Source organism: Stegodyphus dumicola, chromosome 3 (assembly GCF_044657685.1).
Source record: "Stegodyphus dumicola isolate Sdum_Otavi_A_Nest chromosome 3, ASM4465768v1".
NCBI classification, from domain to species: domain Eukaryota; kingdom Metazoa; phylum Arthropoda; class Arachnida; order Araneae; family Eresidae; genus Stegodyphus; species Stegodyphus dumicola.
In genome coordinates this window covers 256,527,283-256,548,868 of record NC_140770.1, presented here as the reverse complement: position 1 = coordinate 256,548,868, position 21,586 = coordinate 256,527,283, and the positions used below count along the sequence as shown (strand labels likewise).

Genomic DNA, 21,586 nt, shown 5'->3' with positions numbered 1-21,586 from the left:
AGATAGCACTTATCTTTTAATTCTGTGGGTGTGCCCAAAGTGGGCACACTGACTGAATAGAGCTTCGAAAAGAGTGCTGAAACGAGCATTGGAGCAATGTTGTCAATGAACTGACCGATGAGATGTGGATAAACAAAGAATGCAGACTCTCAGTTGTCCCAGATTATTGGTGAGCCCGGTCTGGGCACACCTAGGGTTGTCCGTTCGATTTTAGGCAAGATTTCAAGGTAAAAATTTAAAACTAATATAAAATAAGGAAATTAGCATACAGCCAAAAAATAACATAGAAATTTCTTTTCAAACAATTCCTTTTATACCCTAAAAAAAAAAAAAAAATCTGGAAGATTTCTTTGAAAAATGAGGGTCTTAAAAAAGTAAACATGGCTAAAATATACGAACTAGTTTGTGTTCAGCTGCCATCTACTATAAACAAAGAAGGTTCAGAGTAACCTATAGTATCCTATAAATCCTTTTTCATTCAGTGTTTCTGTGCGTACAGAACGAAATTTTTAGGTGTGTCCAGACCGGACACACTGTGCCGCAAAAGGTTAACGTTGCTTCAGCACCATCTGAATTATTTTATATGGAAATCGATTAGCACGTTATTGTGCTTTCTATGTTATTTTTTTTTCCTATTTGTCTTTGAGAAAACTCTTAAAACTGAAATCTAAATATATTAATAGGTTTTTTGTAACTAAATTTGTACTTTAGATTTTTGGATGCAAAACTAGACATTTTATTTTGCAAACATTTATTATTAATTAAACTGATTCTATTTTTATTACACCTGTCTTGTCTTCTTAGATTTAGAAAAGTAAGATTAATGAGGAAGAATGCGATCTACCGCTTCCAGTTAGTTATTTAGTTCTCAGATGGCGCCACTAAAACGCTTTTTTTTTTTAAAATATGAAAATAAGCAAGTAGTTAAGAACACATAAATGAAAATGATTCCATTAGTTAATTTAATAACCTAGTTAATTTTTTATTCCATCCAAATAGAATTTCTTCCAACTTTTAAAAACAAAAGCAGGAGGTATATGAACTGTTCAGCCGTATATACATTACGTATGTATGAATGGCTAAAAATAGTCACCACTTTTTTTGAAACCACTTTTATTCTTAGTGTTATTAGTGAAATTTTCAAAATCTCTTATAACACTAACATATAAAGAACGCAATAACAATAAATTGATATCATAATATAACGCCATAAAACTTCGACGTGGTGCAGTAATAATATGCTATTGATTCGTCAAAACAGAACAATAATGCAGCCTAATATTTTGCTGTGCGAGTTAATTAATACATGCTGTATTACTTGTTGTGAGATAATATTAAAAATGTTCGTGCTAGAAACTAAATTACGCGAACAGTGAATCAGTTATTAACGCAAGAGTAAGGTAATGTGTTCTAACGTTGATACTATTTCTGTACAACAACAAGATATAAGGGCACTGATTCAAAAATGTAATCATGAAAGTATAGATCGCAGACGGGGCCAAACGTCCTTAGACTAAGTAAGGTGTACTGAAGTGGTATACCTCCGCAAGCTGCTGAGTGGATGGTTTGGATTATGAAAATACGGCTATTTATTAATTAAGCCTCAAAGGCTATCTGCCTAAGAGAAGGGATGCCTTCGTGGAGGACTTTACAAAAGAAACTGGCTCGTATACACGTGCACATGTTGCTGGCGAGTTGATAATAATTGAGTACTAATAATGCGGCCCAAGAGTTCGAATTCCTGCAAACTGGCTGATTGCATAAGCGTTTATTTATGCTTAACATAAACGCGTGCCACTTCCTTTAAAAAAAAATCCTCCACGAAGACATAACTTCTCTTAGACTGAGAATACTCAAGTGCTGTTCTATTATCGAGCGAACGAGCAAATAAACGATAGATGGGATACATGAATAAGCAAACAGGCTGTTGAAGTTTTGGTATTAGGAATAAAGAATATTTTTGAAATTAATACTTAACTTATACTAGCAAAATTTTCTTCTGTCTGCACTGAATCTTTTTAGAAACTCTCTATTTGATACACCTTACCTGAAAATACAGAAAAATTATCATTGGAAACCTGCCCTCTCTAATGATATTAAAGAATCCAGAAAAGAAATTACTAGAAAACTTTTTTTTCATCAAATTTAGATACGTGAAGACTTTAATTTTTTAAAAAAAATTTACATGTTTCAGATTTTAAATTACGTCCAAAGGGGCATTTTTTTAACATTTTGTGTGTTACTTTTATTTATTAAATATCGTGCTCTTCGCACTTAAACCATAAAATTCAGTTCCAAGACCAATATCACAAAATAATTTTAAAATGAGCATGTCTTTAGAACTTCCGATAAGCAGTCTCGCGCGCTGGAGATAAAAATGTTTTTCGTGAAACGTTGCCATTGTTCGCTTTGAAATCCTTGATTTTGTTAATCAAAAATTCGTTAAAGTTTTACAAATTATGAAATCGATAAGAAATCAAATTCCAAATTTCAAATTTGGGCTTCCAGATGCCCATATTCGCAGCAGGAATACGTTATTCAAAATTTGATGTCTCTAAGTTCCGTTGTTTTATCATAGTGCGAGAAACATACATACATTTATGCATAATCTTCATTATTTAATTTCTTTAAATATAATACAGAGCGATAATATTTGGTGGCAACAATTTGAAAAGGGAAACAACGTTTGTAGTGAATCAACGCAAAATGCAAAAACGAAATTAATAGTCCTTCTGGGCAAATTGCCCTTTTGGACTAATAAATATAAATTTAAAGAAAAAAAAAACTGAAGCTTTCATATGTTACATTAAGCCCAAAGGAGCGTTTTCTTTAACGTTTTTGTCTGTTACTTTTATTTATTAAATATCATGTTCTTCACATTTCAACCATAAAATTCAATTCAACGGCAATATCGTAAAATAATTTAAAACGAGCATAACTTTAGAATTTATGATGCAGAGTCACGCGCGCTGGAGAAAGAAATGTTTTTTCCCTCCGCACAGTGTTGCCATTGCTCGCTTTGAAATCTCTCAGTTTGTTAATCAAAAATTCGTTAAAGTTTTACAAATTATGAAATAAATAATAAAGCAAATTCCAGTTTTGGGCTTACAGACGCCCATATTCTGGTGGAAATGTCCGTCATTCAAAATCTGATAATTTGATAATCTGATAATCTGAAATGTACGTCATTCAAAATCTGATAATGATTTCGCATTGTTTTATCACTATGCGAGAAACATACGTACATACATTTCTGCAGATTCTTCATTACTTAATTTCATTAAATATAGTACAGGGCTCTAATATTTGGTGGCAACAATTTGGAAAGTGAACAGACATTTTCAACGCAAAAGGCCAAAATGAAATTAATAGCCCTTCTGTACTTCGGCCCTTTGGTTTAACAAGGAAAGGTTTGAACCAGAAATGCTACCATAAACACAAAACGTTAAATATAAGCTTCAAAAAAGTATTTTGAATTCCACACAAAGAGAAATAAAAGCTGCTATTAGTTCTCTTACTTTATTCGGGAAGATGGTTATTAACAGAAGAAAACATCTCACAGGAATTAACAAAATTTTGTATTTATTTTGCGAAACAATGGTGAATAATGAAAATACTCCTATGGGTATGTGAAACACTATAATAGATGAGGCAAAAGCAAATAATACTACAAGATGGTAGAATTACAAACTCAATAAAAGTAAGCAAGAAACTCATCTCGAGTTAAGGAAGCTCATTAAAACGCTATCAAATCAAAATAAAAATCAAAAATTCGTTAAAATTTTACAAAATATGAAATAGCTGATAAAATAAATTTCAACTTTGGGCTTCCAGATGTCCATATTCGAGTGGAGGACTTCGTTATTCAAAATTTGATGTCTCTAGGTACCGTTGTTATTTCAAAATGCGAGAAACAACATATGTTCGTGCAGATTCTTCATTATTTAATTTCTTTAAATATAACGCAGGGCGGTAATATTTGGTGGCAACAATTTGAAAAGTGATTCAGGCTTTTATAGTGAACCGACGCAAAATGCCAAAACGAAATTAATAGCCCTTCTGGGATAACGTCCCTTTGGGCTAAAAATGGAAATCATTAAAATAAAAGACGCACACACACACACACACACACAAAAAAAAAAAAAAAAAAAAAAAAAAAAAAAAGAAAGAAATGAAATTTTAATTTAATTTTTTTCATATCCGTACAAAGCATAGTGGACAGCGTTAGTGGAAAGTAATGAGGAAGAGGGGAAAAAATATGTTGTTGTTTGGATGAGAACCTCTTCGCCATCGTCTGTTGGTTAATATTTGGAGTGCGGAAGAAACTGCGTTTGTTTGAGAGGTGCAAGTGCCTTTAGTACCACACAGATGACAGTACGACTTTTCTCAATTCCAAACCCAATTTTGGTGGAGAACACATCGGGGGGGATGGGTTTGAGGGTCTCCCATCCCTCTTCCTTTACCATCAGCCTCTCTAGAGGACTTTCGGCTTGCCATATATTATTTAGAGTGCCCCCGTGCCACAAAGACACTATACATTTACAAACATCCATGGCTTCTCTGGGATTCGAACCCTGGTTCTTCGGCACCGCAGAAGCATCACATACCGCAAGCTCCCTGCCACCCTGCTAAAAATAACCTTGTGGACACTATCTACTTTAATAGAACACAGGACTTGGGATTTACAACTGGTGTTTTCACTGATGGCTCTAAACCTCCAGGGGGCACGGGAAGCGGATTCTGTATACTTTCTGGAGGAGCTTTAACGTATGAGTGGAAAAGAAAGCTCGCTTCTGAAAACTCTGTCTTTCAGGCGGAGCTTATAGCAATCAGAGCAACTCTTCTCCACCTGAAGAATAATCCCACAGTGCCCAATATCATCTACACAGACTCAGCCTCAAGGCCTCGCTGCGATAGCTGGAATTCGTTCTCGCAGTCCTATCGTCAGCAGCATTAGAGACATTCTAACACACATGCCTGCTTCGCAAAGACCCTCACTCATCTGGGTGCCCGCTCCTACGGGAATAGAAGGAAATGAGAGAGCAGATGTTTTCGGAAAGGAAGCAGCGGATTCATCCACTTTGCGAGAAGTCCCGACCCTTAGGCCAGTCTCGGACCTAAAGAGTCGGACATTCCATCAGCTCCTAAGAATATGGCAAGAACGTTGGGATCAAGCCTCCACAGGGAAACGCTTTTACACATTCCCAAGATCAAGACAACAATCCAAACTAATAGCAATTACATGACGTATTTCCTCACTGGTCATGGGCCCTTTCCTTCATACCTCTGCCGCTTTGGCTTGAGAGAGAATGGTAACTGCGAATGTGGGGAGGAGGGTCATCCAGATCATTTTGTGTTCTCCTGCTCACACACAGCAGTTAACAGCCTCAAGCAACCAGTAGTACAGAGTAACAGAGTTGTACTCTGTTAACAACTACAAAGTAACAGAGTTGCCCAGCAGAAACTGAAAACAATAATTGACTACTGTACTAGGAATTACTCTTCTGACACTGGAAGATAGTAGTCATATAAGTCTATATAAGCTAGTTCAATATGTCAGCAACAGAGTATGTGATATGTATGTTCAATATGTAATTTTGTATTTATGCTGTGCCAGGTTCTCATACATAAAGTTCGTACTGTATCTGAATGCTGTAATGTATCTGTACATGTTTATATCTTTTAATTATGGTACCTAATTTATGCTAAGGATCACGCGTACCTCAATGGTATGCTTCTTGTAAACTTTAACTATCATGATAACGTATATGTATGGGTGTATATATCAATATGAGTGAGAGTATGTGTACTTTTATTTGCTTCGGAATATCTATGTATGTAAGTGTGTATATATCTCTGTATATGAGTTTGTATTTATATGTATATACATATATTTTGATGGTACTCTTCTTCAAGTGCCTTGAATGCAAATGTATATATTTCTTTGTACATTGTTGTACTCTTCTTCAATTGCCTTGTAGGCACATGTATATCTCTTTTTTGCATTTTATAAATGTCGTCTACTCAGGGTAGCTAGTGGTTGACTCCCGCCGAGTTGGTAACCAATTCTGCATGAATATAGCTATACCTGGGTCAGAAGCCAACTGAACGGTTTACCTCCTATATCCACTATACCGTCTGGGCGGCTACTAAATTCGTTTACTGCTGCTTTAATCTACTGTAAATACTCGACCAAAACCCTTTACATCTGCAACGCACACTGTCCTGCGTTGCCTCATTATGCAATACATTTTAAATAACCCTTTTTTATATGACAATCATGCTTAAATATATTTTTAATTGATATGCTTATAGTAATCCATACAGGATTAGAATAAAATTCTTTCTTTTAACATTATATTCCAGACTGCAAAGATGACTTAAAGCCTTACTTTGAGTATGGTCCCTACTGCTTAGCTGCCATTAATGGAGCTTTGGAATACAACAAAATTGAAGGAACCTGTCATCCAGATAAAGTTGCACCCATTAAAGATGATGACATGAAGAAGTATGTTAAGCTAGCTGCGAGGAATTCATTTCTTGGTGGTGCAGTGTACATTGACTTTTGGGACTATGGAAAAAGTAATTTCTTCTCCGATGGTGCGGTAGCTGCTCCAAAAGAGTTGTGGGACGAGGGTGAACCGAGAGAAGGCTACAAATGCTCAGGTTTGGGAATAACTCCGGATGGCACCCTTAAACTTAGAACAATGAGCTGCGACTTCTATTCAACTTCTTTGTGTGAACTCATGAGTGCCGATAACGACAAGGAAGGTATGTATTAATTTGCTCCGCATTTTAATTTTTACTTGGTTTATCCGTACTGTAAATCAAAAAGCAATAAGCACATTACCCTATCCAAACAAAATTATGTTTATTGATATTACAACAGCTGCAAAGAGATAATTACGCTAAATATAGTTACTTTTTAGAAGAATAGATGATGAAGCATGAAGATTAATAAATACCGTATACTCCGTCGTATAAAACGCACTTTCTGTTTCATCTTCACCATCATTGTTACTCTGATCCAAAAATAAATGATTATCTCCCTTTCCGTCTTTCTCCAACACCAAACATCCCTACTGCAACACGATGTCCATTTTCTTTCGAAAACTGAAGGACTTCCCATTTGAAACCAGGACTGTATTGTTTCGTTTGGCAGAAGCCATATTTACTACTGAAAGGAACACTAGATCAACTATATTTCAACTAAAACCTTCGATGTGCACTTCGTAATCATGGCTTCACTTCAAATGATTACCGAAAGAGAAAACATCCGAATCTTAATCCGCGAATTCTTTCGGGTTGAGAGTGCATTATTACTCTAAATTATATCGCCCTTTTCTCAAAACCCTACAATAGCATTCTTTTGGACACTTGCATTAAATACAATTCACCCTCTTTGCAGAAATATTTATTCTCTCAAGCATTTAACTCACACACATATAGTTACCCTTATCGCTTGTCAGTTCGGTATGTTATTGCTCGAAATACTAGGAAAAACCTTTGAAAAAGTGACCTCGAAAGATAACATCATTGCACATGTATCTTTTAGGTTTCTTCGTGAAGAATTGGGGGCGCGTTATACGGCGAATATACTTAAAAATTAAAAACTCTAGCTTGAAATTATAGATTCGCGTTATACGCCGGAAAATAGAGTAATTTATCAGAGGAATGAATGCATGAAGATTAAATAAATAATTTATCGAAAGGAAGTATAATTAAGGCAAGAGGTCTTTTGAACTTAAGTTGCTACAAGATTCATGCAACATTTTAAAATCTTAAACAAACACAGTAAAATTCTCAGACTTTTTTCATGCTGATCATGTGATCGAATGCTTTCGTATATCTCATTAAATACTTCATTTCATTTCATATTTTTAAAGTATGTTGCTGAAGTTAGCTTCACTTACTCAATTCATTTTCTGAAAACAAATTTTTTACCTCTAAAATTCCCTTTTCTTTCCCTTTTCGTATAAATTTATGTTAAATGGAAAACATCAATCCTTAACTTTTAGAATTCTGATGTTCTTTGATATTTCTAGTATGCAGATTAATATTGTATAGAGATAAGCTAGTGATGGTTTAGGTAAAGGTGAATTAAATTTTCACGAAGTCAATTAAAATGCAAATAAAGTATAAGCAGCGTAACTGGAACTAAACGAAATAAAACTAAACCAATAAATTATACAGCAGAATGAAACATATTTTTTTATTATTTTACGAAACCGTGCTGAGAAAATTTTAAATCACTAAGCATAGTTTTATAATTTCTAGTAGCTGTTATTCAAAATTACACCTTAATCAAATCCTTACTAATTTCGAAAACAATGCAAAGCACAATCAGATAAAACCAAATATTATTTATGGAAAGCTGGTGTCTATAGCTGATGTATCAAAGCAACACAAGTAGAAGAATTGCACCTGGCAGCTCAGTAGCAATATAATAATGAAAATTTCTTGGGTTGTTGGAAATGCTTAGTGCGTGCTGAATATAACGAAATTATGACAACCAAGGAATAATACTACATAATTTCTCCACCTGTAAACATTAAATCCAAGGGTTATGGAAGTAAAATTTCATCTAAAAGGATGAGTTTCCACTTCTCTGCAGATTAAAAGTTCTGCCAGTTCCAGTTGAATCCGATTTCGGGTTGGATGTGCATTGGAAGAATGTAAGCCAAGGTAAAAAGTATCGTTTTGGTATTGTTCCCGTCACCGCAATGGCGGGCACTTGGCCAAGTTAGGCTTGGCCACTACTAACACCGGAAATGGTAGCTACTTTATTGTGGAAGCATCTTATAGGTGGGCCAACGTTACCTCGTATAAGGGAACGGTAACCGACCTATTAGATGCTTTCACAATAAAATGGCTACCACTTCCGGTCTTAGTAGTGGGCAAGCCTAAGTTGGCCAAGTCCTGCCAGCCAATGGGGCGGCGGGAACAATTCCTAAACGATGGAACGGATGGTTGGTGTGAGCCAACTAGTATGTGACCCCGTTAACATCTCAGGAGGTTCTCTTGATAATGGTGGACGTAATGCTAAACTGATTAACCTTTATGGTAAAGGGATAGTGACCACGCCCGCCCCGTTCCATATCCTTATGAAAGAACGGGGAATTACAGTCTTGCCATCTTCAGGAATCAAACCCGGACCCTTCGGTACCACAGCAGGCTCTGTTAACCACTATGTCGTCTGGGCGACGGAATTATAATCAAGCAAATACCACTTATTCATAGAATTGGGTGGAATTTTAATTTTCAGGATCAAACTCTTTACGGTTGGAGGTTTGAACTGAAACTTTGAGAAAGGTATCAAGGACTTTTATCCAGCTATAGACTAAAAAGGTAAGCCTACATTTTAACGAGTCTGAGTTCTGATTTTTGACAAGTAGGGTTTTGTATTGATATAAATACACAGTGCTGAATATGCAAATACTCGTAGAGACGAGGAACAGTACTACTTAAGCCCCCCAACGCATCCAATATAGTACATTATAAAATGTAATCAGTCACTTAACTATCAACTTTCTCCTCCGTGAGTATAAACTAGTTTCTGTCAACCAAGCGATACGAAAACCTTCGATTCTAGCTGGCACTCAGTTACGTTGAATTTACTGTCATAATAATAAAAACATTATTTTCATGCTTGCAGATAAAGTCTCTGCAAGCCTCTATAGTTATTTGCACAGCTATCTTGAGCGATGTTGTAAGTTAATGTTGTAAATTATCTCCAATAAAGATTATTATTTGTGCCAAATTTTAATTGAGATAGTCTCACAGGTGGCCTCTATAATGATCTTTATGGTAATGAGCCGGATTTTTGCAAGAGACAATCATAACGGTTTTCATTGAACAGTGGCACCAGCTAAATTTTCACCATGGTCAAATTTACTCCTTTTAATGGTGCATAGATGTCTGCATAAGAGTAAAAACAGACACATTGAGCTTTGGTGAAATATGAAAACATTTTAACCAGCTTACCTCTACTTTAGTGTAATAAAATTTGGGTGAATTATGTAAATATTTTTGTTTAGAATTTTTATAATGTCTCACAAACTTCTTAGTCTCTAAAAGCTCAAACAGAACTCTAAAAGCGAACTCTAACCTATAAAGCGAACAAAACTCTAAAAGCGATTGATAATAATGTTACTGTCAGACTTGTATATAACCATCTACACATTGCCACACAGTGTCAGATTTGTGAAAACCATTGTCACCATTGCCAGACGTGTGAATGGTCATCATTGTCAGAATTGTGAAACTTACGTAGGTTGTTCTTACCACTGCAGCATTCTACTTGTCATGGGGGAAGGAAAACCAATTCCAAGAGAAATTCGTATACAAGGGCGTTTTCGATGTTTCAGGAAAATAGATTTGACCCTTTCTCAATGCGGAAGAGTTAATGGCCACAGTAACACATAAGAGTTTAGCAAGGAAGGTAAGGAAGCAGAACAGCAAAAAATGAATCTGTTTAACTTAGGAAAGCCGCGGAAATGCCAACATTACAATCAAGCAAATGATAGCAATGAAGTTACCTTTGATTTCTTCACATGTGAAAAAAGGAATATGATCTGAATTATTACAGTTTTAACACTCTTCCTTCTATGATCAATTATACCGTTAAACCTTAGGCTGAAAACCACAGGAATTAAAATTGAAACAATCTTTATTATAGCTGATTTGCAAAGTAAACTCACTCTGCTTTTGTTACATTTGGTGATTCACATATAACTCTATTCCTTCAAATTTATATTCAATTATCTAAAACATTGAACGTTTAATGAAGCTAACTGGCGTGGATATTGTCACTCTTATGCCCATATCCTGCTTCCTATCTTTTCCTATAGCTATCTATCTATATATTTATCTGCCTGTCTCTCTATCTGTCTACCTGTCTGTCTATCTACCTAGTACCTATCTATCTCCATCTTTCTAGCTATCTATATATGTATATATATATATGATATAAAGTTAGGTAAAAACCTCGTGCAAAACTGCTGAGTTTAATTACAATTACGAAGGCAATAAAAAAATTCCGTAATTAAACTCAAATAATTAATTAATAAGCAAACATGTTGGTTGATAGCCAATAAGTGTTTCAAACTAAAATACCTGAAACTTTTCTCCTATCAAATTTGAAATAACAGCAAACTTCGGACATAATAATAAATTAAAGTTCATTTATTTAAACTGCTTAAAACTTTCCAATTTATTGAAAATGGAAAAAGGCCTTGATTTCATTATTGTTACTCATGGTCGGATAATAATAATAATAATAATAGTTTTCCTGCTGTATTGTTTTGACTGCAATAATTACAAATTACATTTAGAGATAAAAAAGCTAGAACTTTATTTCAACTTTTATAAAATTTCATTTCTCTTGTGTCAATATTACGTGCCATTGCTGGCATTTAAGTTTTCTTTAGAAATGAGAAAAATCTAATCAAATGGTAGTAAGTAAAATACTTTTGATTCATTAACAAATTGCTAAGTTTCTTTATATTCTTAATTAAATTATTGCTAATTATCTTTCATTTCAGGTGATTGAAGTATTAGTTACATAATTTATTATATTATGCAGATTAATATCGAATAAATCTGAAGTTAAATTTGCATGCATTTTGTCTATATTGTGCATTAACCTTCCTTATGCTATATATTGTACATTGGCTCTCCTTACTTTAAATATTCTTTTTAAAATTACAACTATGTATTCGTTCATTCGTGTTATTTTATTTGTTTAAAGCATTCATTTGCACACAATATAATTTCCCAGAGTTTGTAGTATGAAGATGATAAGTGATATTGTGAAGGTCTTTGCATGTGATGTTCGCGTGTATGTGATTAAATGAACAATTTTTTTTTAAATACATGAATAAGCGTGCGATTGAGAAAGTGCGGGTCTTTTAGTATATTTATGTACTTAAAATATTCTTCATTCATATATGTATGTTTACTTTCCTGTATAGTGTGCATATACGTAATAATATGTATGTCTGCGTCAAATATGCTATTTATACGTATCAAACACGCTTACAATTGAAGTAAAATATCATAAAAATTTTTTAAATAAAGTTATGCATAAGTAAAAGAATACGCAAATAAATTTTAAACACGCATTAGCTAAGAATAAAATTTCTATCCAGATTGTGATATAAAGAACTAGAACGCACAAATTCATTAACACCTCACTGTATAAAATACAAGAAAATACTTTCGCGTGTTTGAATATTTGAAAGACTTCTTTTCTTGAAGATTATTTCTAAATAATAGCGTTGTATGTAATTAATACATCTGTAAATTTGTTTCGCGTGTATCTTTAAAATTGCTTCTAGATTACAAACTTGATCTTTAAAAGAATTCTAAATTGATCGATCTTAAATACACAATATCGGCACTATGCCAAAATCATATATCTGTAAAAGCGCTGCTTCGAGATAAATGAGATAATAGGCTTAAATTTAAAAAAATCGAGTCATAACTAACCATCTCTTCCTTTTAGAGTAGTTTAAAATATCGAAAAGTAATATAGAAACTGTGCTGAAGTGAAAAAAGAAATAAAGAAATTGGGAGCAGATTCGTCGTTTTGGCGTAGTAATGATGATGGTAACATTGAAAGGGAGGGAAAAGTGAAGTAGTGAGGAAAATAATCTCCAAAACATTTTTCTTAAAATAATAGCTGAAATGTAACAATAAGTAAGCTTATACTGTTTTAAGAAAGATAAACATTATTGCTGTAAATGTGTATTCTTGTTTCTAAAGTAGAAAGTTCTGATAATTGACAAAATGTATAAAATTAAAATTTACAGAACTAATTTAAACATTAATTATTAACATTTATTAACATTATTATTTAAAATTAATTAACTTTAATATTACAAAACGATAATGCAGCTGATATTTTCACTCGCTATGATAACTTTATTGTTAGATTAATACTGTTGCGTTCTACGAGTTCGTGGATTTGGAGTAACTGATGATAACGCTTGATGAATAATCAAAACACAATTTATTCGCCAATATTACACAGGACAGGTCCAAAGACACATTTACAGTCGTCGAAAAACTACGAGAAACATGCTGAAGCAATCAGCAACACAGCCTTCAGGCTATAACGGTGAAAAACAGCTTCTCGCCACAGCACCAAAATACAGCTCCCGACTCGATCGATCGCCCTCTAACTAATCTCTCAAGTCAAAACGCCACTCTTTCCATACAGGCAGGATATATATAGCTTTAACCTACCTTCGAGAATATTCTCGGGAAAACTGTTAAGAATGCGTTCTAGAATGTTCTCGCTCCGTCTATGAGATATCGCCAATTTTGTTCCTAAATATATCCAAACAGGGGATTTCGCGCCAAATCTGGCAACCCTTATTTTATCTGTAAGCTCGACGTTTAGCTATCTCACCGCATTTCGGAACAATACGTTTACGATGTATCCAGAGCACTTTCAGTTCATTCTGAATTCATAAAGAAAACTAATCTTAAAGGAATGAAAACAAATGAAATCATATTTTCAACTCTAAATTGGATGAAAATCGTAATCACTTTTGAAAAGAGCTAAACTCTCAATCGAAAAATATAAAAATGTGACAACACTTAAAAACCAGATTTAAAAGAGATGTAGCAATGAATTTTAATGTAGTTTGTCAAGCTAGTCGGAATAAATACATCACATATATAGTAATTAAAATTAAAATCAAATGTGTACATATCAAGAAAAATCGTATCAAAACAAAAGCAAATGTACATTACGTGGACAGAATCTTATATACTCAAATAATAGATTGGTCGTATCGATGGAAATTAATACTGGTTTAATAATTACAATTATATAAAATAAATCTGTATATGAATAACAAACTTCTTGCAGATAGCACATTGGTAAACATTAAGTTTAAATTAATAGTAGTTTTCTCTGTGTCTTGTGAAATTAAACATTGGCATTTTGATTGAATTTTCCGTTCTAGGCAGAAATTCTTTTTCAGGAAAACGTTTTTGTGATTTTCTTTGCTTAAAAGCGCATACTTAATTGAGAGCCGTGTGCTCTATATCACAGTATGTATATATAGCAAATTGTTGATATGTTATTCAATTTGTTCCTGTAAAATAAATCTTGAATATTAACAAGAAAATGATGTATGTTTTATGTAAACTTGAAAATGTAAAATGTATCTATATTTTATATTTTTCATTGTTAACTTGTTTTACTTTCTTATTGGAATCCTATAATGTAAATAATAAAAGTTTTATTTCACGAGAAGTTTTCCATCATTTCAATCGTTGTATGTACTTTTGAAACCATAATTTATGTTACAGAAGAGTAGGAAGAGGCTCAAGTGAAGTTACTGACTCCAGCTCTTCCATTTTCTAATAGCTTATAAGCAAGTATTAATCTCATCAATGATAATAAAAAACATGGACTACTATCATTTCTGACACGCGGCACATGTCAGATTTACAGGAGATCTTTATTTTACTACTTTAATTACATTAATATTTAATTGTATTAATATTTTTATAAAAGGGTGTTTATGATACTAAATTATACCGTGTTGTATAAATAAAAAAGTTATTATTTTTAAAATGCTTTTGTTTCTTCACATTTTATGAGCAGATTCAGGTTGTGACTGTCACTGCAGAATATACACATAACTTCTATTGATGCAAACATTTTGTCCCTAGATGTCTTTGTTTAAATAATTATTTTTGTAACGTATCCCTGATTTAAAACTTCTAGTTTGTTCACTAATAGCTCACTAATAAAGTGCTAGACTATCAATGATGGCAGTTATTATGATTATCAATGATTATCAATTGGCTTAAATATTTCTCAAGAGCAACGTAACTAGTGCTTCCGGAATTATGATAATTTTTACAGGTCCTGACCAATTTAATTTATTAGATTTCTATTTGATAATTTGGTAACCTAAATTATCCCACTTGTTGTATAGCTATAAAACTGATAGTTAAATAAATCGACTCCAGAAAATGACCTGCTGTACCGCCTGGGATACCTTCAGGTTTTAAATCTCATTTAGTGGGAAACTGTATTTTCTTTTCTATGCGTACAACATTTTGATACTGTATATGATACAGACGTTGCAGAGGATATTTTATAGAGTTACAGAGAAGGCTACATGTTACAGAGAATTTTCTGTGAAGTTCGAAATTTTGTTACAGAATGTAACATAAATGTTACAGAAACTTACAGGAATGTTGCAAAAATATTACAGAATTATTAAAATGAATTTTTGAGTGAAATGTTTTTACAGTGCATAATACAATGTTACATAGAATATTAGCAATTAAACAAAATTATAAAAATCGCAGTTGAAAGTTACAAATTGAGAAATTATAGAATGTAATACAAATGTTACAAAGAGTTATAGACGAAAACTTCGCGAAAAAACAACGCGAGGCGAAAAGGTTGTGGGAGAAAATAAAGCAAAGAGAAAACATCGCAGTTCTAAAACATCGTGGTCGAAAATAAAGCGGTTCAAAAACTTCGCAGTTTAAAAACATCATCATCGAAAGTATCGCGGTAAAAATAAAGTACCTAGAAATCATCGCATAACGATAACATCGTACACGTGCGTTTTTCAAGTTTTTGAAAGTTGTAAATGTAACTGACTTTCTGTTAGTATTATGTAACTGACTTTCATTGTAACTAACAAATGGACATAAAAAATTGATTGTACGCTATGCATGAAACTGTTAACGACACTTTAAGAATAAACGGAAACAAAACAAAATATAATTTCCACTAAAGAAAATTCAGATTAACAAATGCTAAAGAAATAATTTGATAATTAACTAAGGAATGTTTAAACAAAACCTTATGCAGTTATTTATCGTCCTTTTTCTAAGCATTTTATACTGTAATCTTCACAAAAATTACCACTAAAACTTTATAAAAAAAGGTTAATTTATTACTGTTAATTAACTATGTAAATCTGAAATTCTATCAAGTTCTATAACATGCGTTAATTTTCTACTCATTTTCAATTTTTAAATGCTTAAGTTTCCTTCTTATTTTTTTAGCAAAAATTTATTAGTTTGTAGAGTTGCGCGCCTCCAACCTGCATGCAACCAAGAGGTGACTGTTGAAACTGGAAAATAGACAGAGTCTTACTAAGGGTTTAAGTCCCTTTTTATTCAACTTAAGACATTACAATTGCGTGCTCTTGACGCTCACAAACTACGCCGACCCGGCGGTAAAATAAAAATAAGAACCTGAAAAGAAATAATAACAAGACTCTAACTACGAGGCTCTCTAAAAGTAACTAACCTCACCGCGTTTTACAATACCGCTGCTAATTCAGCAAACTTTGAATATCACGTTGAACGATTAACAATTCTCCGAGGCAAGCACACAGGCCGAAACGTGGGGTTTTTCAATTTCTGGCTAACTACCTCCGCGCTCGTGAAGTACGAACAGCACATCTCGAACTCGTTTCCTTTCTATTTAACTCAGAATACTTCCGCTGATAATTTGAATCCTTGCGCGTTCTGCTAAAATTTACATACTCTGGCATTGGCAGTTCCAGGGGAAAGTAAGGCTTGACAGGAAAGATAGTTTAAACTTAAAATAAATGTTAGTTAAAATAAATATAAACCCTACAAGTTCATTTAATAATATGAAATATGGAAGTAAAAGTATCCCTCTTTCCTTCTTGCGCTCCTAAACATTATGCGAACACGCATTTACAACTTTTAAAACTTGAGAATGCGTGTGCGCGATGTCATCGTCATGCGTGAAGATTCTTTATTTCTTACCACGATACTTTCGACGACGACGATGCTTTTAAAATGCGAAGTTTTTTAACCGCTTTATTTTCGACCACGATATTTTGGATCAAAATGATGTTTTAGAATAGCGAGGTTTTCGCTTTATTTTCTCCCACGATGTTTTGCAACACGACGTTTCCACCTTGCGTTGTTTTCTCCTCGACGTTTCCGTCCGCGATATTTTTGCCGCGATGTTTTCCGCGAACATATTACAGACGCGATGTATTCGGCGGACATATTTACAGAGAATATAATAATATAATTGTTTTGGAAAGTTACGAAGATGTTACAGAAACTTACAGAAATGTGTTAGAGATATTGTAGAAAGAAGAATATTTCAAGAAAACACAAATGCACAAGCATTGAAAACAAAATTTTTTATGAGCTCAGAATTTTTATATAGTATATAATACAAATATTATAGAAAATATTAGCAATTAAACGTAATTATGAGAATTACAGATAAAAGTAAGTACAAAATTAAAAGTATTAGAATATAATATAAATGTTACAGGGAACATAATCTAAAATATTACAGTATATGATATAGATGGTGTAGAGGATATTTTACAGACATATAGAGAATGTTACATGTGTCAAAGAATTTTCTAGGAATTACAAAATATTGTTACAGGCTGTATCAGAAATGTTACAAAAACTTACAGAACTGTAGCAGAGATATTATAGAAATGTTACAAGAAAAAAAAGAATATAATATATATATTATAGAGAATATTAACACTTTAACGTAATAAAAATTACAAAAAGTTTAAGTATTTGGTGAATATTAAAATTTTTTTTCAGCTGCCCTCGCCCATTAGAAATACACAAAGTCAAAAATATAAACACATACTTTTACATTTGGCAATGTCCTAAAGATAGAGATAAAATAAATGCTGGTTGACTGCACAATTTGCTTTACCGTACAATTATTTTAACTATTACACAGTGATTAACAATATGTGGAACAAAATTACTTAAATTAAGCCAAGTAAAGAAGAAAAAAGCAAATTACGATATTAAATATTATATTATCATCAAAACGTAGATTAAAATCTAAATTTTAAATAACATTTATCTATTTTTAAGTCTTTATTATTATTATTTTCTCATTAAAATCTATTGCCTTGTATTAAATCGTTGCAAACAGCAAAATTAATTTAAGATATCATGAAAAACCAAATTTAATTTTTCTTAAATAATTCAGAAACAAAGCTTTGCAATTAATTAAAATCCAGCAAGAAAATGAAATGCTGGTTAGCTACACATTTTTTTTTTCACAGTGTTTTTCATTATTTCCAATTATTGTTTATTACAATATGATAATTAAATACCTTCAACCTCAGAACTCTCATCAGAACACCGAAACTCAAGAGAGCAGAGATACGAAATCGAATCGAAATCAATCAACCTCAATCAGCCAGAATTATATTCAGTTACAACGAAATCATATTGCGTCCGCAACTTCTAATTTTCCTGATGGCTGTTTCCCATTATCGTATAGAATAAGTTGTACTTAATGGACTGAACTTAGTAGAGGCGAATTAACTTGAACACAGTGAAACCAGGATAATAATTTAAACATTAAACTATATTCTTGACAGCTGAAGTTTTATCTCATGAATTTCTTTTTTAATATAACTCATAGTTATACCCGAAAACAGACAGACCAGTTTAATTTTTGTTCCTTCTGTAAAGCAGTATAAAATTATGTTAAAACTTTGTAATAGATGAGTCTGCTGACAATACTTTGAGTAAAAATTGGATTTCAGATCTTTTTGTGTTTCTTCAAAAATATCCGAAGAAAGTTAATTTTAGCATATTTATTCAACCATTTCATTGTTATATAAAAGTAATCTAAAAACATTTCAAGGCTAATATTTGTTACTTATGAATGTCAGTAAATAAATTCTAGGGTATTTCTCCCGCCTTCTTAGCATGCCTTCGTAGCATGGCGGTCTGCACGCTCGGCGCGTATTCAACAGGTTCGTGGTTCGATTCCCGAAGAAGATGTTGCTCATTTTTCCCTTTCCCTGCTTCCAAAAAATGCCTAATGTCTAAACAGTGGCGCTCGCCCTTTAAAAGGGGAGTATATAAGGTATTTCTCCCGCCTTCTTAGCGTGCCTTCGTTGTGAGGTGGTCTGCACGCTGGACGCCTATTCCAGAAGACCGTGGCTCGATTCCCGGCGAAGGCGTTGCTCATTTTTCATCACTCCTGCTTCAAAAAACCTAATGTCTCCACAGTGGCGCCCGAACTAAAAGAGTGATGGATGATGATTCTCCACACCCAGGATTTGGTGATCCCCTAAAACCCCAGTCGCGCTTTAAAAGGCGTAGTATATAGGGTGTTTCTCACGCCTTCTTAGCATGCCTTCGTAGTGTAGTGGTCTGCACGCTGGGCGCGTATTCCAGAGGTCCATGGTTCGATTCCCGGCGAAGACGTTGCTTATTTTTCATCACGCCTGCTTTAAAATAACCTAATGTCTCTACAAAATGATAACACAGTTATAAAAAATAATTTTTAATATTTATTTTTCGATTTAATTCTCAAAGGAGTAGTTTATAAATGTCTAGATAAACTTATTTCACAATGATGATGAAGCTCAGAAACTGATTTTTGGCTTAACGTTCCTTGTTCATATTATTTTCGCTGTACATATGAGGCTAGAATGTTGAGCTATAATTTATAAAGTTTGACTGGTTTGGGTAGCATAAACTCGTATCAGATTCCTAACAGACGTTAAGCGAATCAACGTTATGTCTGGAAAGAAGTCCTAAGAAGCTTTTAAACAAACCTTTTAACCCAGAACTGGAACGTAAATGCACGACTTGTGCTTACAATTCAACCAACTACTTGCGGCAATGTAACTTAAATTAACAGTAAGTTCATATTTAAAATTAAGCTAGTAGTCAAAAGACTACGCAATTCAATTTAACGCAAAGTTGGCTCACAAATCTAACCGGCGTAAATATTTAAATGTCGGCACTATAATGTAAAGCCGAAAAATGGAATCTTATCTTAGCTCGCCAAAATCTGGTAACGTGGCCTCTGTCTCAGAAGCCCATCCTATTGCTTCGCTCTACAAATATATACTGATGGAAGAAATACTGATGATGATGTCTGAATACTGATGATAATACTGATATATATACTGATGATGATGATGTCTCAGAAGCCCATCCTCAGCTCCCTATCCTATTGCTTCGCTTTACAAATATATACTGATGGAAGAAATACTGATGATGATGTCTGAATACTGATGATAATACTGATATATATACTGATGATGATGATGTCTCAGAAACCCATCCTCAGCTCCCTATCCTATTGCTTCGCTTTACAAATATATACTGATGGAAGAAATACTGATGATGATGTCTGAATACTGATGATAATACTGATATATATACTGATGATGATGATGTCTCAGAAGCCCATCCTCAGCTCCCTATCCTATTGCTTCGCTCTACAAATATATACTGATGGAAGAAATACTGATGATGATGTCTGAATACTGATGATAATACTGATATATATACTGATGATGATGATGTCTCAGAAGCCCATCCTCAGCTCCCTATCCTATTGCTTCGCTTTACAAATATATACTGATGGAAGAAATACTGATGATGATGTCTGAATACTGATGATAATACTGATATATATACTGATGATGATGATGTCTCAGAAGCCCATCCTCAGCTCCCTATCCTATTGCTTCGCTTTACAAATATATACTGATGGAAGAAATACTGATGATGATGTCTGAATACTGATGATAATACTGATATATATACTGATGATGATGATGTCTCAGAAGCCCATCCTCAGCTCCCTATCCTATTGCTTCGCTCTACAAATATATACTGATGGAAGAAATACTGATGATGATGTCTGAATACTGATGATAATACTGATATATATACTGATGATGATGATGTCTCAGAAGCCCATCCTCAGCTCCCTATCCTATTGCTTCGCTTTACAAATATATACTGATGGATCCAAAACTAAACTAGGAGTAGTCTGTGCATATTGCGTCTTTTATAATAAAAAAAAATGGTACCAAGGACTCTCTCCTACAAATTCAGTCTTTCAAGCAGAGTTATTTGCGATAAAAGAAGCCATCAATTTTGCCAAATACCTTACCCTTCCTAGCTTAATAATTATAGATAGCGCATCCAGCATCTATGCAATAATTGGCCTCTGGTTCAGACAAACATTAAAAAGCAACTTCCTTCGCAATAAACTTCAAAATATCATAAACTATTTATCCATCAAATTGTGAAAATTTAAAAACTCCATAAAAATGATTGAACAAGGAGATTCTGATCTAATTAACAATATTGTTAAACTATAGACTTCTACATATATAGACTTCTACAAGGCATGGACTTCTGCATAGACTTTATGTTTTTTTTTTATTTTATTACTTTATTAATTTTACTACATTATTGACATTATACGTTTGGATATTCTACATATGAACATTCTACAAGATATGGACTTCTATATATGGTCTTTTACATATATTTACATGTTGACTTCTACATAGACTTTATATTTTATTTTTATTTAAAAAGTTATCTAAGTTGAAAGTTATATTATGTATTCAACATTTCTAATTACTTATGTTTTGTACATTAACCAATTGTAACGTAATATATACACTAAATTGTTTTAATAAATGCCGCTGAGCGTCAGGTGGTGGATAGTACCCATCAATGGAGCAGACAAACCGAAAGTCTAAATGATAGTGCGGTTGCTCTATTGATGGTCTTCTGTCTT

General features: G+C 33.3%; 1 protein-coding gene across 1 annotated transcript in view; it reads left to right on the top strand.

Annotated features, from left to right (window-relative positions):
* LOC118191551 (uncharacterized) overlaps window positions 1-14,586 on the top strand; it is a 30,586-nt gene extending 16,000 nt beyond the window's left edge. The window contains exons 4-5 of the mRNA XM_035362346.2: window positions 6,367-6,771; window positions 14,326-14,586. Coding sequence (XP_035218237.1) covers window positions 6,367-6,771; window positions 14,326-14,333 — 413 coding nt within the window. The 3' untranslated portion in view covers window positions 14,334-14,586. The remainder of the gene's footprint in view (window positions 1-6,366; window positions 6,772-14,325) is intronic.
* Window positions 14,587-21,586: the final 7,000 nt, after the last annotated feature.